This window comes from Myodes glareolus, chromosome 7 (genome assembly GCF_982192425.1).
Source record: "Myodes glareolus chromosome 7, mMyoGla1.1, whole genome shotgun sequence".
NCBI classification, from domain to species: Eukaryota; Metazoa; Chordata; class Mammalia; order Rodentia; family Cricetidae; genus Myodes; species Myodes glareolus.
Genome location: NC_142032.1, coordinates 25,352,742 through 25,379,432, shown reverse-complemented (window position 1 = coordinate 25,379,432; position 26,691 = coordinate 25,352,742). Strand labels below are relative to the sequence as shown.

The 26,691-nt window shown below is 36.9% G+C and overlaps 1 protein-coding gene across 1 annotated transcript in view; it reads left to right on the top strand.

Moving 5' to 3' along the window:
• Positions 1–26,691, top strand: part of Btaf1 (B-TFIID TATA-box binding protein associated factor 1) — an 87,411-nt gene that overhangs the window by 16,679 nt on the left and 44,041 nt on the right. Inside the window, exons 2-13 of the mRNA XM_048438917.3 lie at positions 427–550; positions 3,434–3,548; positions 5,469–5,612; positions 9,881–10,044; positions 12,436–12,572; positions 16,493–16,622; positions 17,087–17,155; positions 18,043–18,132; positions 19,279–19,374; positions 19,463–19,639; positions 24,182–24,322; positions 25,045–25,169. Of these exons, the coding sequence (XP_048294874.2) occupies positions 427–550; positions 3,434–3,548; positions 5,469–5,612; positions 9,881–10,044; positions 12,436–12,572; positions 16,493–16,622; positions 17,087–17,155; positions 18,043–18,132; positions 19,279–19,374; positions 19,463–19,639; positions 24,182–24,322; positions 25,045–25,169 (1,512 nt within the window). The remainder of the gene's footprint in view (positions 1–426; positions 551–3,433; positions 3,549–5,468; positions 5,613–9,880; positions 10,045–12,435; positions 12,573–16,492; positions 16,623–17,086; positions 17,156–18,042; positions 18,133–19,278; positions 19,375–19,462; positions 19,640–24,181; positions 24,323–25,044; positions 25,170–26,691) is intronic.

The window sequence follows — 26,691 nt, the reverse complement described above, 5'->3', positions numbered from 1 at the left end:
GACAAGGTCTTCTCTGTCACCCAACTGAACTAGAACTCACTATGTATCCTAGGTTGGCCTTGAATTTGTGACAGTCTTGCCTCAGCCTTCCTAATGCTGGGATTATAGACGTGAGCCACCACCCCCAGTTTATTGCTGGCTCCTGTTCCTTCTTCCTTATAGCCAGATATAAGATCTTTTATTTTTATTTTTATTTTTGAGACACGGTTTTGCATAGCCCAGGTTGGTCTTGAATTTGCTCTGTAGCTGTGACTGTCCTTGAATTCTTAATATTTCTGCGTCTTCTCAGGTAATGGCATTATAGGTACATGCCACCACGCCTGGCATCCAGCATAGCGCTTTGTTCAGGGATCTTGAATACATTTTCTGCCTCAAACTTATGAGGAAACACATCCAGATTAACTGTTATCTTTTTGATTGTTATAGACTCGATCGTCTTTTTATCCTACTGGATACTGGTACTACTCCAGTTACAAGAAAAGCTGCTGCACAGCAGCTTGGAGAAGTAGTGAAGCTTCATCCTCATGAACTAAATAATTTGTTATCTAAGGTAAGAACTTATTGTTTTCTTAATGTAATACAAGTATCAAGACTTGTCCATGGGTAGAGAAACAACAGAACGGGTAAAATCACCCTAAGTAACTGGTGTTCTCTGAATTCCATTAAATATCCAAATAGTTTTTCAAAATTCCTATTTGTTTGAAGGATAAAAAGTATTTAAATCAATTTTAATTGTTTAAGAGATATGTCAATATTGAATCTTTTGCTTGTGTAACAAATTTGAATCTGACCCAATTTGGTAATGAACTAAGTTGTTAATCTGGTTTGTTAGCAGTCTAACTTGTTTTTAATAGCGAGTAATTATATGATAGTTGGTAGTTTTCAAAAGCTTATGGTTATGCTTGAATACATAAGACGCTAGTTGAGCTGTTTGAGAAATTTTTGCTTTGATGGGTCAGTGTTTCTGTAATCCTAGTACATGTCTTTTCCTATGTATTTTTGTTTAACTGTGGATATGTTGAAGTGCACCTATACATTAATATTTGACAAATGGCATTCAGAGTAAAGTAGTAATACTTTGGGATGGTGGAAGCAGGGAAGTGACAGGAGTTAGAGTAGTGTTTTTTCACCTGTGGGTCGTAACCCTTTCGGGGGTTCACATATCAGATTATCCTGCATTGCACATATTTGCAATTCATAACAGTAGCAAAATTACAGTTAGGAAGTAGCAATGAAATAATTTCATGGTTGGGGGTGGTCACCACAACATGAGGAACTGTATAGTGCCAAGGTGTTAGGAAGGTCAAGAACCACTGAGTTAGAGGACAGGGTGAGGGCATATTGATTGCCTAGACATTGGAAGCCCAGAGATAGTCTGGTGACTAATAGACTCTAGTCTAACCCTCTCTTTTCATTCTGACTTGTCTCCCTGATACATAGAAGTCAGTTATAAGTCTCCTTTCAACACATACAATATATATATGTATTGTGTGATTGGTGCCATAAGCGCTAATAGTATCAGATACTATCTGGAATTCTTAACCATGGTGTAGATGGAGAGACAGATTTGATGCCTATAGGTCCCACATTCTCAGAATGCAAAAGGTTATTATATATTAGGCATTATTATTCTCATCTGTAAGTTGAGTGGAGAAGCATATGTTTTTTTTTATTATTACAAGAGAAGAAATGGAAAACTGCCTTCCAAGGGAGTATTCTTTTTCTTCTTTTTGGTGTTTTTTTTTTTTTTTGAAACAGGGTTTCGCTGGTGTAGCTCTGGTTGTTCTGGAACTTGTTCTGTCGATCAGGCCGGCCTTGAAGTCACAGGGATCTGCCTGCCTCTGCCTCCAGAATGCTGGGATTAAAGATGTTTGCCACCACTGCCCCAGCAACTTAGTTTTAAACTGTTTTTATCACGACAGAAGGACACCATAGCCCTTTAGCAGCTGCTGTAACACACGCAGTATTTAGTCACGTGCTCAGCTTTAGCAGCCTTTACACTAACTTTGTAGATTTGTCTGTTTGAATATTTTGTGCAAAACAAATTGTGCTGTGTGATGTAGAATACGTGTTTATATTGTAGCGTGTTTTATTCATTCTTCTCTATTGTGAAATGTTAGTTAATTCTGTGGCGATGAATGGACAGTACTTACACAGTGCATTGCCTCCTGTCTGCTCATCAGTCAAGGGACATTTGTGTTGTGAAAAATACTGCCATGAAAACTTATGTACAGTTTTTTTTTTATTGTGGTGTGGGAATGTGTTTCTTGATGTGTTCTGTTTCTTCCCCCTCTCCTCCCTTAAACAGGATTTCTCTGTGTAATAGGTCTTGCTGTTCTGGAACTTGTTTTGTAGACCAGGCTGGCCTCGAACTCAGAGATCCACCTGTCTCTGCCTCCTGAGTGCTGGCATTAAAGGTGTGGACCACTGTGCCAGGTTTGACACCTGCTTTTCTTCTGTGTGTGTGTGTGTGTGTGTGTGTGTGTGTGTGTGTGTGAGAGAGAGAGAGAGAGAGAGAGAGAGAGAGAGAGAGAGAGAGAGAACACATGTGCTCTGTGTACGTCGGAGGTCAGCCATGTTGTTTTTGATTTGGAGCCATAATCCATGTTGGGATGTTTTGAGACAGAACCTCAGAGGCTTGGAGATCACTGAATAGGGAGATCTAGGTTGGTTGGTCAAGTAAGTCCCAAAAATCTACTTCTCTCTGTCTCCCAATGCTGGGATTATAAATGCTAGCCACCATTCCTGGTTTATTTCTTGGGTTCTAGGGATTATTGAATTTACATCTTCATGCTTGCCTGGTTAGGAGCTTACTTATTAACTGAGCTATCTTGCTAGCGCAAATTTGCTTTTCAGTGTGTTAAATAGCTATATTATTTCTAAAATGCCTTTAAATATTTTATCCCCCCCCCCTTTTTTTGAGATGAGGTTTCTCTGTGTAACTAACTGGAACTGTTAGAACTAACTGTCCTGGAACTTCCTTTGTAGATCAAGCTGACCTCAAACTCACAGAGATCCACCTGCCTCTGTCTCCCGAGTGCTGGATTTAAAGGTGCGCACCACCACGCCTGGCTTTTCTTTCCACTTTTTAAGATGCTAGTGAAAGCAAGAGAAATGGCTCAGTGGGTAAAGGAAGATGCTGCCAAACCTGATAACCTGAGTTCAGTTACTGGAATGCAGACAGTGGAAGGAGAGTACTAACTTAAGTTGACCTTTGATCTCCACACATGCACACACAATAAATGTAAAAAAAAAAGGGATAATATTTTCTGTGAATGACCAAAGTTTATGAATTAGTTTAATAATTATAAATGTTTTATATGTGTTTGAAGAATTCCAGATTATAGATTAATAATAGCAAATTAATATTTTTCTGGCTACCTGGAACAAACTATTGTTTTGATATGTAATTATCTTATTTTATAATTTTAAGGTATTAATATATTTAAGGAGTGCAAATTGGGATACTCGAATTGCTGCAGGACAAGCCGTTGAAGCTATAGTGAAAAACGTGCCCGAGTGGAATCCAGTGCCAAGAACCAAACAAGGTGCCTTTAAAGTGCAAAAGTAGTTTGAAATCAGACATAACTGTAGAACTAACTACAGTGTGAAGTATGTTGTTAATAATTTCAATTTTGATTTAAAGACTTAATTTACACATTTTCAGGTTCAGCTTTCTTGGGAAAGAATATTGGATAATATGTTTTTTGCTACTAAACTTAAAAATAGAAATTTCTGGATAAACTATTTTCATATCCTTTTCTAAATATATTTAATCCTATAGGGTACTAAATTTATTACTTCCCTCACAGGGATGAATATGGTGTAAATATCTGAAGCAATTCATTTTTCCCTGTTATTTGGAAGTTCATATGGTGTGATATTTTCTAAACTTCAGCATAATTATGTATGAATATCTGGCAAACTAACTCTTTAGTAATGGCTCTCTCAGTGTAGGGGTTTTGATTTTGTGGTATTGAGGGTTGAACCCAGGGCCTTGTGGATGTTAGGCAAGAGTTCTACTACTGAGTTCTACTGCTCTCCCAAATTAGCAGTTTTTTTGTTGTTGTCGTTGTTCTCTTTGAATGTTGTATAGAGATAAAAGGTTGTAGTACTTATTTTGTGATTGCCTATATGATAATTTAAAGCAATTCATGTCTTTGAGTCAATATAAGGCATACAATTATTTCTTGTTTTTTGTTTTTTCAAGATGGTATCTCAGTGTGGCCTTGGCTGTTCTGGAACTCACTCTGTAGACCAGGCTCGCCTTAAACTCACAGAGATTCATCTGCCTCTGCCTCCTGAGTATTGGGATTAAAGTCATAAATTACTACTGCTCAAGGCAGACAATTAATTAAGTGATTTTATTTTAATTTATCGTATTTTTTGAGATAGGGTTTCTCTGTTTAACAGTCCTAGCTGTGCTGGAACTTGCTTTTGTAGACCAGGCTGTTCTAGAACACAGAGAGATCTGCCTGCCGCTGCCTCCTGAGTGCTGGTTGAGTTTGTTTTCTTATTCTAGCATTGTACCGTACTTCATAAGATATAATATTCCCTAAGTGAGAATTCAGGAACGATTCATTTTAGTCTTTTTGCATAATAAATCTTGTCTTTCTTAAAGTTTTTGTTTTTATTTTTTGATGTTATTTTGAATTTTTGTGTTAATTTGTCTTTTATCAAATGTAAAACCGAAACCTTTTCAATTACAGCTCCTTTTCCCCGATTATCTTGTTAGACGGACAAAGTGCAGCTTATTTTATTGAAATAGTTTCACTAGCATTAAAATTTATAGTGAGATTGCTTATCATTACTAGAAAACATTCAGAGTTTTGTTTTTTAAGTTAAAGCATTTATAGTTTAGTTTACAGTAAATGACTGAAAATGCCAGATTAACTGTTGTCTTAGCAGGTATAGTTTAGCATTTATAGCTAGCCTGTTTTTGGAAAGAATGTAGAACACTCTGAAGATATTCTTGGGTCTCAAATGGATGTAGAATTTCAATAGTTTGTCATGAGTTTACAATTATAGTGTGGAAAATAAGTTCTGTTGAATGAGTAGTTTCTATCCTAGCTATTCCTCCGACATAGGGAGGGACGATGTTACTTATTTATGAATACATTTTATGCATGTTGTCTTCTGATTTAGCAGTATAATAAACTCATACTGTAACTCTGGAGATTTTAAACCTTTAAACAATAAATTAATGTATGATATTTAACATATATGTCGATACGGAAGTGCATTTCTTCATATAACATGCTTTCACAGTTGGAAATTCACACCCACTTACCATCTGATGGTTTGTAGAAGAGGAGTCACAGATAATTAAGAGTGATTGTAGGTATATCATAGTGGTTTTTCTGTTTCTTCACTTTTCTTATTAGCCGATACTGCAAGTAATGCTATGCCATGTTCTTTGATTCTGCACTTTTGACTTTATGGTCAAATTGATATTTTTAAATTTCTAGAACCTTCAGAAAGTTCTATGGAAGATTCATCTACTACAGATCGATTAAATTTTGACAGATTTGATATATGCAGATTGTTACAGCATGGTGCATCACTTTTGGGGTCTGCTGGTGCAGAATTTGAAGTCCAAGATGAAAAATCAGGTTAGTAATGTAGTCCTGGAGAAGTCTGAAATTTTGCTGTCAAGCTGATTTATAATTTGGTGTTCTGTTTAATATATAAGGAATCATGAAATATAACTTGTATGAAGCATTTTTATGTGTAGGGGAGTTATGAGTAGACAAAGTAACCAACAGTGCTTGTTCTAAAGCTGGAATAATCAGAACCAATATAGAATGTGGCAGTGCCTTTATAATTCTGGGAATTTGAAGGTTATATTGTTATATTATCTTATAGTTCAAGTAGTATTGTATCTTGTGCCTATGTGCAAAGTGAAAAATTCAAATCAAACCTTGGCTAGGTACCTGGCTTATCTTTAAGCTAACAGATAATTAGATACAAAGGTAAATAAATGCCTTGAATGCAGTGGCTTATCCTGCCAGAAGCTCCTTGGCGAGGTTGAAACAGGATCATTTGAGTCTTGGAATTTGTGATTAGACTGCAACAAAGGGAGGCTCTGCCTCAAAAAACAGTGGTCACAGGAAAATAAATGTTTTCTTACTCAAGATTGTGACTTTGAGTAGAAAAACCTCTAATGTTTTTAATTATTTCTGTAAATAGATTGTCTATTAACTTCAAACAGGGGCAGAGTGTGGTATCACACACCTTTATTCCCAATCCAGCCTGGTCTACATAGTGAGTTCTAGGCCAGACAAAGCAATAGATGTTATCAATATGATTTAGATTATGGTCTGTGTCTTGTGGCCATTTTATTTTGTTTTTGTGTTTTTTTTTTGTAGTTGTTTGTTTGTTTGTTTTGGTTTTTTTTTTTTTTTGAGACAAGGTTTTTCTGTAGTTTTGGTGCCTGTCCTGACCCGGCTGGCCTTGAACTCACAGAGAGCCACCTGCCTCTGCCTCCCAAGTGCTGGGATTTAAAGGCATGCACCACCACTGCCTGGGATGGCCATATATTTATTTATTGTGTATGTATGTAGGGTGAAGGGCTTGTGTGCCATGGTACTCATGTAGAGGTCAGAGGAAGTATTTGGTTCTTGCTGTTTGGTATGAATTCTAGGAATTGAACTCAAATTATCAGGTTTGATGGCAAGCACCTTTATTATGTATTTTATGTATGAGTGCTCTGCCTGCATGTATGTCTGCATGCCAGAAAAGGAATTGGATCTTACCCAGCAAGCGCCTTTATTGACTTTGCCTAGTTTAGCAACCTTCTACTTTGTTTTCCGTATTACCATGAAGTGAATTGCTGATCAGTTGGTATTTCTAAGTTTTCTGTAGCTCCTGCATTATTTCATATTACCACTAACAGTGAACTGGGATTTCAGTTTTTTCATGCACTAGCCAGAACCTTCTTTTTTTTGGCATGCTAGGGACTGAACTTAAAGGCATAATTCATTCTATAAGATTCACCAGTGAGTTACACTCCAGCCTCTTTTTCTCCTTTTCCCCCTTTGGTTTGATTGTGTGTTTGTGGGGTATGTGCACACGTGTATGCCTGAGGGCCAGAAGTCATCTTCATTTTCCTATTGGTTTTTGAGACAAGGTCTCAGTTTCTCCTGGAACTCACTGATGTGACTGGGCTGGGTGGCCAGTGAGCTCCAGAGTCTTGTCTCCTCCTCTTTATCACTGGGGTTATAGGTGTGTGCTATCAGACCAGGGTTCTGGAGGCTTGAAATCAAGTGTTACCTCTCTAGCCCCCATTTTCATTATTTTGATAGTAGTCATCTTTTTTATTTTATTTTATTTTATTTTAATTTTTGGTTTTTTAAGACAGTTTCTCTGTAGCTTTGGAGCCTGTCCTGAAACTAGCTCTTTTAGACCAGTCTGGTCTTGAACTCACAGAGATCTGCTTGTATCTGCCTCCCAAGTGCTGGGATTAAAGGAGTGTGCCACCACCACCTGGCTTGTTTAGTCTTAAGCCATAAACTTATAAACTTATCTTATATATATAAGTTTATATAAACTTATATATAAGCTATATATAAGTATATATAAGTTTATATATATGTAAGTATATATAGTTTATATATAAGATATATAAGTATATATAAGTTTAAGGATATGAGATTATCTTAATTATATCTTAAGGATATGAGAGAGTCATATTTTATGGCTAAATGATATTTCATTTTGTGGACACCATATTTTATTCTTTCCTCCTTTGGGTTGTTTCCATTTTCTGGCTATTAAGAATAAGCTTCTATCAGGTCTGGGAATATGGTTTACTGGTTAAAGTTTTACTGCTCTTGTAGAGGATCCGTATTTGCTTCTGAGCTCACATGTCAGGTGATCAAACCACCTATAACTCTAGCTCCAGATCCAGTGCCTCTATTCTGTGCACATATCTCCCCCCACATACACATGATTAAAAATAAAAAACAAATGTTGAAAAGAATAAGTTACTATAATTCATTCATTTAGAAGTTTTAGTATGAGCAAATGTTCTTATTTCTCCTGGGAGTAGGATGCTGGGTCATAATAGCCATGTTTTTTTGTTAGAGAAACTACCAATTTTTAAAAAGTAGCTCCTCCATTTTATATTCCACTAGCAGTGTATGAGAATACGAATTTCTTTACAGCCTTACCAACACTTTATTGTCTAACTTTTGGTGCTCATCACACTAGTGAATATGAATGCTAGCTCTGTGGTTTTCATTTGTGATTTCCAGCTGACTAGTGATATTGAATATCTTTCATTTTATGTTGTGGTTGTTGTCCATTTTAATCTACTCTTTGGAAAGCTTTTCTGTAGAAATGCCTGTTAAGGGTCTTTTCTCATTTTAAAATTTGTTATTTATTATGAGTTGGAAGCATTCTTTGTATGTTCTAGATACAATGCCTTATCAGATATATGACTTGCATATTTTCATTTATTTATTTATTCTGTGGGTTGCTTTTTTATTTTCTTGGCCATATTTTTTTTTTCTTTTTTAATGGTGAGCTGTGAATCAAATCCAAAGCCTGGCACAAATTTTGCTGATGCTCTATCACTGAATTAAGTCCTTGTTTTAAATTTTTTATTATTATTTTTTTATTTTCAAGAGGGATTTCTGTCCTGGAACTAGCTCTGTAGACTAGGCTAGCCAAAAACTCACAGAAATCTACCCGCCTTTGCCTCATGAGTGCTGGGATTAAAAGCGTGGGACACCACCACGTGGCTGTGTGTGTGCCATATGTAAGAAACTTCCTCCAAAGAGTTTTCCAATATGAATTGTTTTAGTTTTTCTTTTTTTTAAACTTTAGCTCTTGCCATATGTAAGATTGATTAATGTTCTACTTTAACAAGATTTTTGTTTTTGTTTTTTTAGACAGGGTTTCTGTTGGAACCCTGGCTGTCCTAGAACATACTGTAGATCAGGCTGACCTAGCATCAGAGCTCCTGCTGTCTCTGCCTCCTCCTAAGTGCTGGGATTAAAGGTGCTCACCATCACTGCCCAGCCCAGCCCAGCCCAGCCCTAGTGTATTTTTATGGAACTTAATAAAATAGCTGTTTTAAGGTCAACTTTTACTTTTTAAAGATTTATTTATTAATTTTATATATATGAGTGCTCTTTATGCCAGAAGAGGGCATTGCATCCCGCTATAGATGGTTGTGAGACACCATATGGTTGCTGGGTTTTGAATTCAGGACCGTGGAAAGCAGCCAGTGCTCTTAACCATTTGCTATTTCTCCAGCCTCCATGTTTTAATTTTTAAATAGTTTATTTATTCAGAGTCTCACTATGTAGCCCCCCTAGCTGGCCTAGACTCCTGGACTCTGAGATTAAAGATATATGCTGCCACACCTTCTCTTATTTATTTAATTAAAATATATATTTTATACCCTCATGTGTGGCTGGTGTCTGGAAAGGCCAGAAGAGGACATCAGGTCCCCTAGAACTGCTTTTATAACCTTTTTTAAACTGCTGTTTGGCTCTAAAAATCAAATGTAGGTCCTCTCGACGAGCAGCCAGTGCTTTAACCCTAAAACCATCTCTCAGGCCTGCTCAGTTTTTATTTTTGAAATGACACTTTTTTGGTATAATTTTGTTTTACTGTTTTTCATCGAAAGAGTGATATTTTGCTTGTGACATTTCAAAATTTAGCTCAACTTTGTATCCTAGACTTACCCCTACTGCCGCCTCAGCTTTCTGAGTGCTGGAATTACAAGCATGTGATACCACTTGCAATTAACCAAGCAAATGTCAGTGTGTCTGTGTGTGTGTGTTTTTTTTTTCAATGTGGTGGAAGTCTGATCTGCACATAAGAAAGTTCTAACTAATTTAGAGAGAATGTATTTCTTTTCTGTTTACAGGTGAAGTAGATCCTAAAGAGAGAATAACACGTCAACGGAAATTATTACAGAAGAAACTTGGACTTAATATGGGAGAAGCAATTGGAATGAGTACTGAAGAACTCTTCAACGATGAAGATTTGGATTATACCCCAACTTCAGCAGCCCTTGTAAACAAACAATCTGTAGGTAAAACATTGGGTTGATTGCAAGTAACAACACAAAGGGTTTACTTTATTTTATTATGCAACTGAACCAAGAAATTTCTGTAGACCAAGTGTTGTGTGTGTGTCCATTTAGGCCATATTGACCATTCCCCACTAAGTATAGCTTCGTATATCAGTATATGTAGATTAAACACATTTATGTGTGTAGTATATGTATGTGTTCATGTGGGTGTATGCATGAGGTTTTCTAGGTACATTTGTATGTGTGTGTTCTTATGTGTAGAAGTAAGGTCAAATTTAGTATCTTCTTTCTTGATTAGTTGCCTTAGTTTTAGAGACAGGGTCTCCTTTGAACCTGGAGCTCATCCATTCACTAGGTTGTCTCAACAGTGAGCTCTAGGGACCGATCAGTCAGTCTCCACCTGGCATGCCTGACTGACATGAACTCAAGTCCTCATGCTTACACAGTAGACACTTGATTGACACTCTTTTATGACAGTCTCATTCCAATTTGTGACTGAGTCATAGTTTCACTTTGACCTATTTTTTCCTTTATTCTTTCAATTCTCAGTGGATGCATATGAACTTTTAAAAATTAAGTGTTTTTTATTATTTTAGAATTTTATAGAATGTATTTTGATCATAGTCACCCTTAAGTCATCCCAGATCCACTCACACCTCCTTCCCCACCCCATTTCCCCCAGTGCACACTAACTTTATTTTGGACACTGTCTTTTGAAGTGCGAAAGACTGTGGCTCTGTTTCACACAGAAGTGCAATGTTATGTTTCAAGAGGTTCAGCACTCATTCTCCTATCCTCTAAAACCTGTAAGGGCCCTTTGACTCCATTAATATTTCCTGCTTCTGGTCAGGTACAGTTGCACATGTATAGAATTCCATGACTCTGGAGCCAGAAATCGGCCTGGGGTACAGAAAGAGTTCTAGGCTAGCTTGTTCAGGGCAAGACTTGTCTTGTCGGGGAGGCTTTGGTCCTAACAGGTTGGGCTTGCATGTTGAGGTCCCTTAAGGGATGTTTCTTAAAGGTTTGTGTTATTATCTGCTGTTATAGCTGCATTGTCACTAAGGTTCATGGTTCCAAGACAGCATCACCACATCCATATTAGTACTCCTTACTAGTTGTGAATTATATAATTTCAGTTAATTCTTAGGATAGATACAGAAAGGAATTTCTTTTCTTTGTCCCCTCCCCCTCTTCCCCTGAGGCAGTGTTTCTCTGTGTAGCCCTGGCTGTTCTGTAGACCAGGCTGGCTTCTAACTCACAGAGATCCACCTGTCTCTACCTCCTGAGTGCTGGGGATTAAAGGAGTACACCACCACTACCCAGCTTCAGGAAGGAATTTTTAAGATAATTTTTATTATATAAACACAGTCTATCCTTCTGTCTCTGTCTGTCTTTCCCTCTTCTGTCTGTGATACTTCTGCCTCTGCCTACAGAGGGCTAGGATTCTTACTATGTTGCTTAGGCCCAAATTCCTGGACTCAAGTTATACTCTTGCATCAGCCTCCTGAGTAGACAAGCACCTTAATATTTGCTTATTATACAGTTTTTATAGTGTTTCCAATGAATAGAAAAAGATCAAAAGAAGCAGGAAGTGGCTAAGATGAAAGGATCATGTGACTAAGTTGATGATAGCTGGACCAGCAAGTCACTTAAGGCTATACTTTTTTTTTTTAAGACATGATAAGCATCGGTTTCTTTTATTGAAAATTTTATTTTCAAAACTTGATTGTATAATTGTTTTGAAGACTCAACTCTTCAGAAACCTCTTTTTGTTAGAATTATTTATTTATGCCACACCTGTAGTATAAAAAAAGTTATGAAACAAGACTTAGTCTGTTGGGAATTAGATAATTAAGAAGGAATTATTTTGAAAGTTTTAATTATTTTTGAGACACATATTTCTATGTGTTTCCGACTGTCCAGGAACTCAATAGACCAGGCTTACCTTGAACTCAGAGATATCATCTGTTGGGATTAAAGATGTACCTTTTTGTTGTTGTTACTGTTTCAAACAATTTTTATTACTGGTTTTGCTTGTAAGTTTGCTTGTTTTGATTTCTGTTTTGGACTTCTTCCTTTTATTATTTTTTATTTTATTGTTTAAAAGCCATTTTTGTTTTTGAGACCAAGTCTTACTAGGTAGTCCTGGCTTTCTCATCCTCCTCCAGCCTTCTAAGTGTTGGGATTTTAAGTGTTCCAGTACACAGGGCTTGAGAGTAAAATCATGATACAGCCATACAACACAGTAGTGTAATATTATCAAAAAGAATGTTCATCTCTATATTAATCTCTATATTAGGTGTATTACTATACACCTATTTCTCTCATAAGATTGAAATTATATATATTTTTATTTCCGACAGTTTAAACTTGTTTTATTTTTTTAGACTCTTCAGGCAGCTGAACTGATAGATTCAGAATTCCGAGCAGGAATGAGTAATAGACAGAAGAACAAAGCTAAAAGAATGGCCAAGTTATTTGCAAAACAGAGATCCAGGGATGCGGTAGAAACAAATGAGAAAAGGTAGTAATCTCTTTCTTTATTTACTTGAAACAAACTGTGCTTGATATACAGATAAAGGTTTTGATGATTTTTATTCGGCTGAATGGTACTGTGCTTATATTGTTTTACTCGGACATAGTATTTCTTGTTGCTGCGAAATGAGATTGTTTCTACAGAAAAATCTATAGGAGTAGAATTTTTTTGTTTTGTTTTTATTATTTTTCCTCAGTGATTTTCAGCATCACGTGAAGACTGAAGACCGACAAGGGAGGAGCATTCCAGCCACAGGGAGTATAAGCGCCTTCACTGTGGGGTATTTAGGATGGAGATGATTAGAGAAGGAATTCAGAATGTTGGTTTAAGGATGACCAGTCAAGATGATAGGCTTGTTAAGATAACGTCCTGTCATGGTGTTTTCCCTTGTTCTTTAGTTTGGGGCTGTGCTAAATAACTGGTGGTAATCCAGACTTGCTCAGTTAATCTTTTTGTGGAAAAGAATTCCGAAGTAGAGTAATTGTCTTATTGACTTGAATTAATAAAGGTGTTATCTATTCTCAAAAGGTAGCAGTTCAGAACTACATCTTTAAGATTGGTCTCTGAAAGTGCTTATTAAATTATAGATTCTTGGGCCCCTTGTATTTTTTTATTTTTTATTTTATTTATTTATTTATTTTTGGTTTTTTGAGACAGGGTTTCTCTGTAGCCTTGGAGCCTGTCCTGGAACTAGCTCTTGTAGGCCAGGCTAGCCTCGAACTCAGAGATCCACCTGCCTCTGCCTCCTGAGTACTGGATTAAAGGCATGTGCTGCCGCCACCCAACTGCCCCTTGTATCTATAAAACCAGAGTCTAATGGTGTCCATTAAATGTTTGAGTAAGTTATGAATTAATAAATATTGCAAAGTATAAAAGTAGGTCGTTGTAGATGGTAATACTTCTCTTTCTTAAATTCAATTGAAGTCAAAAAATGTTTACAGTGTTTAAGAGTTAAGCATAAACAGATGCGTTATAAACTTATTTGATAGAAATCCATGCTTGAGCCAGACAGTAGTGGCTCATGCATTTAATCCCAGTACTCAGGGAGGCAGGCAGATCTCTGTAAGTTTGAGGCCAGCCTGGTCTACAGAGGGAGTTCCAGGGCTGCCAGAGATAAACAGAGAAAGCCTGTCTCGCCAAAAAAACAAAACAAACAAACAAACAAACCAAAAAACAACCCGCCCCCTCAAAAAAAAAGAAGAAATCTATTCATCTATTCTTGGGTTTTGTTGATGTTTTTGTTTTGTTTTTTAGATTTATTCATGTATTTATATTTGTGGGTGTTCTATTCGCATGTATGCCTGTATGATAGAAGAGGATTTCAGTTCTCATCATAGATGGTTTTGAACCACCATATAGTTGCTGGGAATTGAAATTCTCTGGAAGAACAGCCAGTGCTCTGTTTTAATTTAATAGCCCCCAAGTTTTAATTTTTAAAAAGTTTATTCATTCAGTGAGAGTCTCATTATGTTGCCCTGTCTGAGCCGTCCCTCCAGCCCCAGTTACTTGTTTTTTAAAGTGTAAACTTTTTATTGAATTTGTTAACTATGGAATTTTAAAAGTGAACAACTAGTTAAGGTCATAGACATTGAATATCCCTAAGCCAAAATGTTCCAAAAATCTAAAACTTTGAGCATAAGTTTCTGATTCCAGAGGATTTTAGGTTTTTGCTATTAAAGAGACTCATCTAATAAAGCCTATGCAAATATCTTCAAATTTAATAAAGTCTAAGAGCAGAATGTTTCTGGTCCCAACTAGAAATATTTTGTATATACCTATATGTATGATGCATCATATTAATGATAATAGTTAAAAGGGGGGAGAAAGACATAATAAGGAAGGTGTCTTAGTCACTGTTCTGTTGCTGTCAAGAGACACCATGACTAAGGCAACTCTTATAAAAGAAAGCATTTCTCCAAAGGCTTGCTTACGTTTCAGAGATTTAATCCATTATGGTGGGGAACATGGCAGCATGCATGACAGTGGAGCAGGAGAGATACATTTTGACCCACAGGCCGAGGAGGGGGCTTCTGGCATGGGCGTTTGAAACCTCAAACCCCATCTACCTGTGATATACTTCTTCTAACAAGGCTATACCTCCAAACCCTTTTAAATAGTGTCATTCACTGGTGGCTAAGCGTTAAAATATCTGAGCCTATGGGGGTCATTCTTACTCAAACCACCACAGAAGAGGAAATAAGGAAAAAGAGTTTGAAAGATTTGATTGGATGGTCTAAGAGGCCTTCACAGAGGTTAGAAGAAAGATATAAAAGAAGGCCCTTAACTATCTAGGAAGAGACACTACAAATGCAATTGTAAAGTCAAATATCTAGAAGTAGAATTATGCAGGCTTTAAAGATGTAAGATGATGTACCAGTATAACATGATAGGAGAGAATTAAGGAAAGAGCGGGGGTGAGGTGACAGAGTCTTCAACCTCTTGATGATTTTATAGAACAAGTACTTTGGCCAAAAGTTTACACAATTAAGATGCTGGGCATGGTGCTGCACACACACCTTTAATTCTAGCATTGGGATCTCTGAGTTTGAGGTCAGCATGATCTACAGAGCGAGTTCCAGGACAGCAGAGAAGTCTTGTCTCTAAAAATAAAACAAAAGATGTAGCGAGAGGGAGACATTCAGAGAAAGTAAGTCTATCTATACTTTTGGTTTTTCAAGACAGGATTTTTTTTTTGTGTAACAGTCCTGACTGTCTTGGATCCCTCTTTTGTGGACCAGGTTGGCCTCAAACTCAGAAAGATCTGCCTGCTTCTGCCTCCTGATTGTTGGGATTAAAGACCTGCACCACCAGTTCTTTTAATGATATATAAAGGCAGTTTGTGTTTTGTTGGTTTATTGGCTAAGATGACCTTGAGCTCATCACGTTTTTAACCTCTTGGTGATGGGGGTGAAAGTGTGTGCTACCACACCCAGATTAAATAAAAGTAATATTACTTGTCTTTTCGTTTTTAATATTTATTAGGCTAGCCTTTGTATTTTTTCAAGTTATAAAGCAGTACTTTTCTCAAACGTTCTCCATACAGCATATTTTAATCATATTCTTTCAACAAATAGGCATAATTATATTACTTCGCATAGTAGTTTTCTCTAGGTCACAAAAGCTTAAAAATGTTAATGCCATGCATGACTAGATTAAGTTGTTGAGTTAAAAAAATTTAAAATTAAAAGAAAGAGAACTAACTGGTTTTAGAGACGAAAGTGTAGAAGGCCGCAACCACACTCTCCACCATAGATGGCGCTGCACCGCCAGGTGAGCTAGAAAGCTCACACGTGTTGGTATTTTTCCACTACTCCCAAGGTTTCACCTGGGACTGGGAGCAGTTGACCAATCCAGGAATGACACGTCCAGAGCAGGGTCTGTTTCCTTTATAAGGGATGGGTTCCATCTTATCTGGGTCCCCGGCCATGTTGGCTTATGCTCTAGCTCCCAAGAGGATTAAAGCCATTCCTGCAGAAGGATCCTAGTGTTCCGCGTGGTTCTTGCTGGCGAGACGGTAGCGTGGGACACGAAAGAATGTTATACTTGAGATTCAATTTCAAAGAAAAGATTTACCAACTTAAAGACTAGTGGGAATTTTTTATACTTACTTTATTGTTTTTAATTGAGCTATACATTTTTCCAGCTCCCCTCCCAATTTACTCAGTAGATCTTGTCTTTCTGTCCTTCCTAGGCAAATCCATATTTTTCTCTCTTAGGGACGTCTTTGTTTAGGTAATAGGGTATATTTTGTTCAAAAATATTAATGGGTTCATTTTAGTTGATTTCTCTAAAAGTAAGCCAAGTAAGCAAAATTGATACATCTGTGAAGATGATGATTTTTCTTATATGCATTGTGTATCATTCATATTTTCCTTCATTTATTTTAAATTTGGTAACTTCTTTTTTAGCAATGACAGCACTGATGGAGAGCCAGAAGAAAAGAGACGGAAAGTAGCAAATGTTGTTATTAATCAGACTACTACTGATTCCAAAGTCTTGGTTGATAATGTTCCAGAAAGTTCTTCCTTAATTGAGGAGGTATATTGAAATTGTTTATAACTTTTAACTATTATTATTACTATTATTATTTGTATGGATGTTTTGCTGCATGTATGTCTGTTTACTACTTGCATGACTGGTGTCCATGGAGGCCAGAAAAGGGTATCAGATGCCCTGAAACTGGAGTTATAGACAGCTGTAATATGGGTGCTGGAAATAGAACCTGGGTTCTCTAGAAAAGCAGCCAGTGTCTTTACCCACTGAGCCATCTTTCCAGCTCCTGTTTATCGGTTTCTTAACTGTATATATTAAGAATATTGTATAATTTGTCAACCAAGAGAAATTTTATTTGTAAATGTCTTAACACTTCATTAGTAAAATGTTTATTTTAAAAATTTAAAACTTTTTTTACTATTGCTAATGCTACAAATAAACACACTTCATTAACTTTCTTAAATTGTTAGTATAAAACTTTGATGTAGTTGTAATTATATTTTTCTTAGACAAACGAATGGCCTTTGGAAAGCTTCTGTGAAGAACTTTGCAATGATCTTTTTAATCCCTCCTGGGAGGTAAAGTATCTTCTTAGCTCCATTTGGTGTAAAGTGAGGAAACAATGCCAAGGATAGAAAACGTGCTGAGATTCTTATTTTCCCCTTGGGTGTCTCTTAGGACTTAGGGCATATTATATAGTTTTATTGTCTCTTTATGTGTGTATGTGGGGGTGGGGTTGAGACGGGGTCTTATCATGTCTCTGCCTTCTGGAACTCACTGAGATCCACCTGCCTCTGCCTCCCAGGTTCTGGGATTAAAAGTGTGCACCACCACTGCCTGACTTTGCTCCACTTTTAAAACCTTCCATGTAACCAAAAAAGTTGTGAAATAAATATATGTAATTTGTCTCAGTTGAAAAACATAGTCCTATAAGGTAACACTTACTTTACTTTCTTTGTATCCCAGCACACAATGCATATTCTTTTTTCTTTTTTCTTTTTTTGATTTTTGAGACAGGGTTTCTCTGTAGTTTTTGGTGCCTGTCCTGGAACTAGCTCTTGTAGACCAGGCTGGCCTCGAACTCACAGAGATCCGCCTGCCTCTGCCTCCAGAGTGCTGGGATTAAAGGCGTGCGCCCCCACCGCCCGGCCCCAATGCATATTCTTACAAGCATGATTGTAGGCCAGGTGTGGTGTCACATGTCACATGCCTTTAATCTCAACATTAGGGAAGTAGAGGCTGGCCAATCTTTGTGGGTTCTTGGCCAGCTTTGTGTACTGGGCGGCTTTCAGATCCTCTAGGGTTAACAAAGTAAAACTTTGCATGAAAATGAAAGAAGGAAGGAAGACAGACAGACATAATTATGTTTAATAGATGTTTCTGTAACATCAACACTGACTGAAAAGTTGAACTTGACTTCTTTAAACATTTGACCTCTGATATTTCCTTCCTGGGTTTTTTTTAGGTTCGACATGGGGCAGGTACTGGACTTCGAGAAATTCTTAAAGCTCATGGAAAGAGTGGTGGTAAAATGGGAGACAGCACTTTAGAAGAGGTAAGTATATTAAAATTATGATTTAGTTTTAGTAGTCAGTCTCTCTTTCCAATATAGGGGAAGTAACAATGTTACGTACCATTAGAATGGACATGCAAGGTGAGAGGAAACATTGTTAAAAGGTTAAAAAAAAAACCACAAGCTTGTAGTCATAGAATACTTATAGGGATCAGAGAGATTCAGAAAGACTGGAGTGCAAAAATTGTAGAAAGGTGCATTTGAGCAGGATATAATGCAATAGAAGAGTAGAGTTAGGTAGAGGCAATGGTGATGGTCACAGAGCAACAGTTATGTAGTGAGAAACACTGGAAACAGCACAGCTAAAGTAACTTTCTTTTGTTTTGTTGGAGGTTGGGGGTGCTTTGAGACAGTATCACTGTTTAGTCCTGGATGACCTGTAACTCCTATTTACCTTTCTAGCCTGGAGCTCACAGAGACCTGTTTGCCTCTGGGTCCTGGGTGCTCAGCCTATAACCAGTTGTTTTGTTTTGTTTTTTTTTGAGACAGGGTTCTCTACAGAGAACCTTTGGAGCCTGTCCTGGAACTCTCTCTGTAGATGGCTGGTCTCAAACTCACAGAGATCCTTCTGCCTCTGCCTCCTGAGTGCTGGGATTAAAGTCATGCACCACCACCACTTGGCATAATTAGTTTTATTAAGAGTACAGGTAACTTAATAGAATCATGAATAGAAGAATTTTGAAATAGTGTTTCTGAATATAATTATCAAAGAGGACATGTTTACATTTAAAGATGGAATGTGGAACTCTTCTACTGGTAACTGTTCATTCTCCTAAAATAATCTATTCCAGTATTGTATTTTTTTCTTTTTTGGGCCTAACAGCTGTATTTTTATTTACTTTTTAATTAATTAATTAATTTATTCTATCTATCTATCTATCTATCTATCTATCTATCTATCTATCTATCTATCTATCTATCTATCTATCTATCTATCTATCTATCATTTTTCAAAACAGGTTTCTCTGTAGCTTTGGTTCCTGTCCTGGAAGTAGCTCTTGTAGACCATGCTGGCCTACAGACTCAAAGAGGTCTGCCTGCCTCTGCCTCCCGGCTCTAACACTTCTATTATCCCTCTAGTACAGAGTTGATTTTTACCTGTTATTAAAAATGATTGTATCTTAATAGATGATTCAGCAGCATCAAGAATGGTTGGAGGACTTAGTCATTAGACTCCTTTGTGTTTTTGCCTTGGACAGATTTGGAGACTTTGTTTCTGATGAAGTAAGTATCACCTGAGTGAAGCTTTGCCCAGATTGTAAATTCTACATAAGTACATTTTCTGCATTTGTAACTTCTTTCTGTTCTCTAGGTTGTAGCACCAGTTCGTGAAACTTGTGCTCAAACATTAGGTGTGGTTTTAAAGCACATGAATGAAACAGGAGTTCATAAAACAGTGGATGTGCTACTGAAATTACTGACCCAAGAACAATGGGAAGTTAGACATGGTGGTTTGCTGGGAATAAAATATGCTTTGGCAGTTCGTCAGGTAAATAACTCAGTTTGGAAAGTGCATGTGAGAAATTTTTTTAGTCATAGGTGTTTTATTTGTTGTGATGAGTATGCTTGATTGCTTGTTTGTTCCTCTGTTTTATGATCTAGGTATATATAGCTCCACCTGGTCTGGACCTTGCTATATAGACCCAGGCGGGCCTCAGAATTGTAGAGTAGTTCAGCTTCTGCCTCTTGGGTTCAGAGATTATAGGTGTTTGTTGTCATGCCTTCTTGAGAAAGTGTCACAGAAATAGATGATGCTCATAACATTTTACAGAGAAATCAAAAGATGGTTAGTTACATTGTTTGTTGGAACTAATTCAGGGCATTTCATAGTTTCTTTAATTGTTTAAACTCATTTAAATATTGAATACATGGTCTGAGGTCTTTAAGACTCAAGTTATATAGGAGATACATATACAGATGAAATAGACAGGAAATGCACACCAAAAAGCTTACAGCAGTTATCAGAGCAAGTAGTCCACACATCCTGTACTTTTTTTACATTATTCACCAATGTTTTTCTTTGTTTGTTTTTGTAAGAAAGCTTAGAAAAAGAAAATACAAGTAACCTTATCATTTTCATATAGGAAAACAAGTTCTAAAAGTTAGAAGCCTTTTTTAAGGTTATAAAGCTAGTTAGGGTTAGTACCAAGAGTCAAAACTATATGGTGTATCCTTTTTTTTTTTTAATGGAGTGTTTTATAATTGAATGTTTGCTGCATTGTCAGGCTTCACCCAGGATAAAAACATGCATATACATATAGTTTACTGATATACATTAATGCTGTCTTCATAGTTTACTGGAAATTTTGATATACTCTTTAGCATGTATATTTAGTAGTTAGGTTCTTATGTTGACTAACAGATTTTTAATGTATGACCCATAAATATTTTTCAAAATTGAGTACTAAAATGATAAAAGCAAGTGACTAGTGCACCAGGCCTGTAATCCTAGTGCTTGGAGTCAAACCTGCGTGCTCCAAAGTCCTTATGTAGATACAGACTGCGTGTTTGTTTCCTGGCTGCCCAGACCCTAATAATCACACAGAAACTATTAATTACAATACTGTTTGGCCAATAGCTTAGGCATATTCCTAGCTAGATCTTACACCTTAAATTAACCCATTTCTATTAATCTGTGTATCACCATGAGGGTGTGGCCCACCATTATTGTTCCAGCTACACAGCATCTGCCTGACTCTGCCTTCTTTCTCCCTGCATTCAGTTTAGTTTTCCCACCTAGCTATATTCTGCCCTGCCATAGGCCAAAGTAGCTTCTTTATTAAGCAATGGTAATAGAACATATTCACAGCATACAGAGGAAAATCCCACATCATTCTTACCCAGTATTTGACAGGTAGAGGCAGAAGGACTAGAAGTTCATGGTCTTCCTTAACTAGATACAGACTGTATCTAGTACTAGATACTAGTATTTTATTAACTAGAAATACACATTAGACCTTGCCTTTAAAAAAGAAAGAAGAAAAGAAATAACGAGATAACCAAGGAGCCACAGAGAAAGAAGTACTGAACTTTTCTTGCCAGTGTATAATTTCTGAATGCTTTCCAGAACCAACCAGCCAATATTGGCAGGATCTTACAAGATTGTCTTTCTTAATGCTTTGGATTAGTTTTTCCTCTGTTCTCATGTTCACTAGTCCTAGAATGAAACCTCCCTTCCTACCTGGGAAAAGCCTTTTGAAGTTACTTTTAAGATTGTGTAACATGAGGGCCGGGCTTGTTGGGGTTTCTGCCCTGCCTGGTCCCCCAGCCATTTAGTCCCAGAGAAAAATCTTACAGACATCTCCATAAGTCATAAAACTGATTGGCCCATTAGCTCAGGCTTGTTATTAGCTCTTGTAACTTGTATTAACCCATTATCCTTATCTATGTTAGCCATATGGCTCAGTACCTTTCTCAGCAGGGTAGCTCACATCTTGCTCCTTCAGAGTCTGGGCAGGAGTGGGGGAAATGGACTCCTCCTTCCCAGCATTCTCCTGTTCTCGTCGCCCCACCTCTACTTCCTGTCTGATTGACCCACCTATACTTCCTGCCTGGCCAATCAGCGTTAATTTAAAACATGATTGACAGAACACAGACAATTCTCCTGCACCAAGATTGTCTTTTTGTTGTTGTTTTAAACTGCCAGCAATAAAATGTTACCTTGTGATTTCTGTTCAAAGACCCAGCTCTCTATTTTGTTTACCCTTTCTGCTTCGTTCCTTGCTTTTTTTGCCCTTTTTTGCTGATAGATGGGTCCTTGTAACCCATCTATCAGCTCTTCAAACACAGCCTTTTTAAAAAAAATCTTATACCTTCTATAGAAAACAGAATGAAAAATGCTTTGATAGTGTTTGAAAAAAAGATTAAGTTTTTAAAAATTTTTTTTTTAATTTTTAAGATTATAATTATAGGGGTTGACGAGATGACTCAGCACTGGCTGCTCTTCCAGAGGTCCTGAGTTCAATTCCCAGCAATCACTTGGTGTCTCACAACCACCTATAATGAGATTTTGTGTTCTCTTTTGGCCTGCAGGCATACATGCAAGCAGAACATTATATGCATAGTAAATAAATAGATCTTTTAAAAAATTATAATTACAGCATTTCTCCTGCCCTTTCTTTCTCCAAACTCCTCTGACATACCCCTCCTTGCTTTCTTTCAACTTCATTTTTTTCATTATTATTGCATGCCTGTTTGTACATAATTTCTAAATAAAACCTGCTCAGTCCATAATATTAATGTTATTTATATGTATGTTTTGAGGGCTGACCATTTGATACTGGATAACCAATTAATATGTTCTTCCCAGGGGAAGTTTATTTCTCCTGCAAGACTAACTTTTTAAAAATGACTTTTAAGGTGGTCATGGTGGCTCACGCCTTTTTAATCCCAGCAGCACTTGGGAGGCAGAGACAGGCAGATCTCTGTGAGTTTGAGGCCAGCCTGATCTACAAAGGCAGTTTCAGGACAGCCATGGCTGTTACACAGAGAAACCCTGTCTCGCAAAATAAAGCAAAACGCAACTTTGATTTATCGATTTTCTGACTAATAAGCTGATGCATCTTTTGAGAAGCATTTGTTTCCTTTGTTTTTATAAATTTGTAAATTGGGTCTCATTTTGACATTTTCATATATGTCATTATTTTACAAAAGCTTATTACAGTGTATAACAGGCTCTGGGATAACACTTAATTCTGGCTGTATGTGGCTAAAGGTATTTCTGCAGGGAATCCAGATGTTTAAATAGGAATGAAAGCGTTCACCATCAACCCAGGTTCGCGGGACAGCCAGATTTTGTATTTCCACCTGTTTCTCAGGGGTCCTTCTGCATGGCTTTTAGCCTCCTGAAATTCTTCTGCTGTCCTTATCTCTGCGTTAAGCCTTGTCTCCATCCATCTCCTCGGCCTGCTTCCTGGGCTGTTTCAGGGGCTTCTTTTTGCCACCTTTGCAGTTCATCATGGGACCTGCAGTCCCTTCGCTGAAACCTGAACCCCACCTTTGTATATATCATTATTCTTTATTGTTATTCATCTCTTTCATCCCTCATTCTATCTCTGTTTTCGTCTCTCACCCCAAACAATTCCCTCTTCTGCTTTTATGGCACATGTATTTTAATTACCTTCTCTTGTTCCCTTTTCTTCTTTCCCTTAGTCCTCCTCTCATAGTTCTTTTTCCACTATTGCGGTCTATGAACGGAAGGGCACCCCTTCCTTCTCTTGAGCCTTCATATGAGAGAAACGTGATATTTGTCTATCAGAGTCGGCCTTAGTTTGCTCAATATAGTGATTTCCAAGTCTCTATTTTTCTGCAGTTATCGCTCTTTTATCCTTTCTTTTCTTTTCCTCCTTACCTCTTTCTTTCCTCCTTCTTCCTTCCTCCTTCCTTCTTTCTTTTCTTCTTCAACTGGGTTTCTCTGTGTAGCCCAGACTCACAGAGATCTGCTTTTTCTGCCTTCTGAGTGCTGGGATTAAAGGCATGCACCAGCACCACATAGCTAATAATCTTTTTTTTTTCTTTATATGGCCTTATTATATAGTCCTGGCTGACCTAGAACTCACAGATATTGGGATTATAGGTGTGTGTCATCATGACCATCCTTTAGTGCTTGATAGCTTTTTAAAAAATTAATATTTTTTATTTTATGTATATTTTATGTATTTTATGCCTACATGTGTGCCTGTGTGAGAAGAGGGTGTTGGATCCCTGGATCCAACATGTTGTGGGCCGCCATGTATGTGCTGGGAATTGAAGCCAGGTCCTCTGGAAGAGCAGTTAGTGCTCTTAACCACTGAGCCAGCTCTCTAGTCCCAGGACTTGATAGCTTTAGTAAAGTATTTAATAAAGCTTTTAATAAAGTATTGGAATCTTTCTCTGGTGGGATTATTTATATAAGCTTATGCTAACTTATCTTTTTTGTTTGTTCCTTTCCAAATACAAAAATATTGGAATATATGTTCAAAGTTAATAGAGTTGTTTGAACACAGTAATTATTCAATAGAAAATTAGCCTGTTTTGGTGTACTATTTTGCAGGATGTAATTAATACTTTATTGCCTAAAGTTTTAACTCGAATAATTGAAGGACTCCAGGACCTTGATGACGATGTCAGAGCTGTTGCAGCAGCATCCTTAGTGCCTGTAGTAGAAAACCTTGTCTACCTTCAGACACAAAAGGTATAGTAAAGGTTTTTCAGCATTTTCTTCCTATAGTGCATGTTTACATTTGGGTGTGGAATAGCAGGAAAAACATTGAGTTCTTGTTATTTTATCTCCTACATCTTTTATAGAAATTCTCTTGTTTCTAACAAGATGCATGCTTGCTTGATTATGTGTTGTCTTTGGGAACAGTGAATTGTGTATTATCTAATTCCCTTTATGTACACAATAAACAGAAGTTCCTTGAAAAAGAAACAGCTATTTCTTCCTAAATTTACCCTTTATGTTTAGAGATATCAAGTTTTAATTTTTATTTTGTTTTTTGGCATTTTAACTTGATCTCATTTTTAAGAGACTTAAATTTTAGCTACAGTTCCATTTCATCAAATCCAGAATATGAAGTTAAAAGTGCAGCCAGCATTATTTTATGAGCTCAAAAACTAAACATGTATTTTCATGATTGTTTATATGATTTAAAATTCCCTGAAGCTATCCTGCCCAGTAAAACTCTGGGTGGGGAGGAAGTGAGAAAAGTAGAACCTAATGACATTAAAAACAGGTAGAGAATTGTTAATGGCAAATAGTGTTTTCTCCTTGATATTTCTTAAAGCTGACATTGTTCAAATTCATTGAAGTTATATATCCTATTGACTCATTAGTTACCCTTTGGATATAATTTGGCAGGATTTATTAATTTGTTGTGTGAAGTCAATAACTTTTCTTAAAAACTGATGTTACAGGTACCCTCCATTATAAATACCTTATGGGATTCTCTCCTGGAATTAGATGATCTAACAGCTTCAACAAATAGTATTATGACTCTTCTTTCATCAATGTTAACTTACCCTCAGGTCCAGCAATGCAGGTAATTATTTCTTAGTAGTGTGATAGAATAATAAGCCTTTCTATGTCTTTCCAGATGATTGAATTTAGACTTCTAGCAGCTTTAAAAGCAGTGCTGTATATTGAGGACACCACTTTTTTCTCAGGAAGTTTTTTCCCTTCTTTATTCTAACTAGTAGAACATTTGGGTCAAGAAAGGTTATTTTAGGAGCTAGGATCAGACCTTAGTGGAAGATTGTCTAATGTACAAAGCCCTGTATTTAAGCACTGCCTACACACAAATAAACTTTTTAAGTAGTTGTTTGCTTTACCTTGGGTATTAGTTTTATAGTTCATTATCTTGTGGATCTAAAATAGATATCTCAAAATAGTTTATTTTAAAAACGTCATTTTACTGGGTGGCTGTGGCTCATGCTTTTCATTCCAGCACTTGGGAGACAGAGGCAAGTGAATCTGTTTGAGGGCAACCTGATCTACAAAGTGAGTTCCAGGACAGCCAGAGCTGTTACACAGAGGGGAACCATGTCTCGAAAAAAAACAAACAAAAAAACAACAAAAAATCCAAACAAACAAAAATCAGACATTTTAGAGTCTTTAATCCCAGCATGCAGAGGCAGGCAGATATCTGTGAGTTCCAGACTAGACTGGTTGTCTAAGAGTTCCAGCACAGATAGGGCTGATACAGAGAAATCCTGTCTTGAAAAAACAAAAACTAATCATCTAAACAACAACAACAAAAAAAGCAGTCGGTTTATATTATCTCCAGTGATGGTCCAAAATATATATTTTTGAAATTTAACATGCCAGAATGCTGTTATTGTTTCTAATAATAGTATCCAAAAAATGCAGAAGTTTATACAGCTTTTTAAAAATTCACAAATGGGGAAATTGCTATTCTTAGCCTAGTGAGTTTATTCAGTGAATGTTTATATGATTATGATTTTAAAGCAGCTTGTGGCTGTATGAATATTTTGTATAATTCAAACATATTTGAAAAACATGTTCTTTGTATATTATCAGCTAGTAAGTAGTATTTAGTGCAGAATTTAGTAGGATATCAAATGAGTTCCCACAGCTCTAACAGAAGACAGCAACTGAAGCAGTAGTACATATGTAGGGCTTCCTGCTTTTGATAGCTTCTGATACTAACACAACACAAAGGGATGGAGTGTGCTCAAGTTACAGCTCTCCCAAAGCTCTATAGTCACAGGGGTTTTAAATTTCTTTAAACTAGAGGTTAAGTAAATCTCTTTGAAGGCCTAAATACTGAACATAAATCAATCTTTAGCTGAAACTATTCCACTATTTTACTATACAGAAAACTGCCAGTATACAGTCCATAGGGGATATGTTCCAGTAAAACTGCCAGTATACAGTCCATAGGGGATATGTTCCAGTAAAACTTTCATTAAGAAAGAAAGAAAGAGAGAGAGAGAGAGAGAGAGAGAGAGAGAGAGAGAGAGAAAGAAAGAAAGAAAGAAAGAAAAAAGAAGGAAGGAAAGAAAAGTCTATATAGGTTTAGCCTGTGGACCAAGGTGGTACCA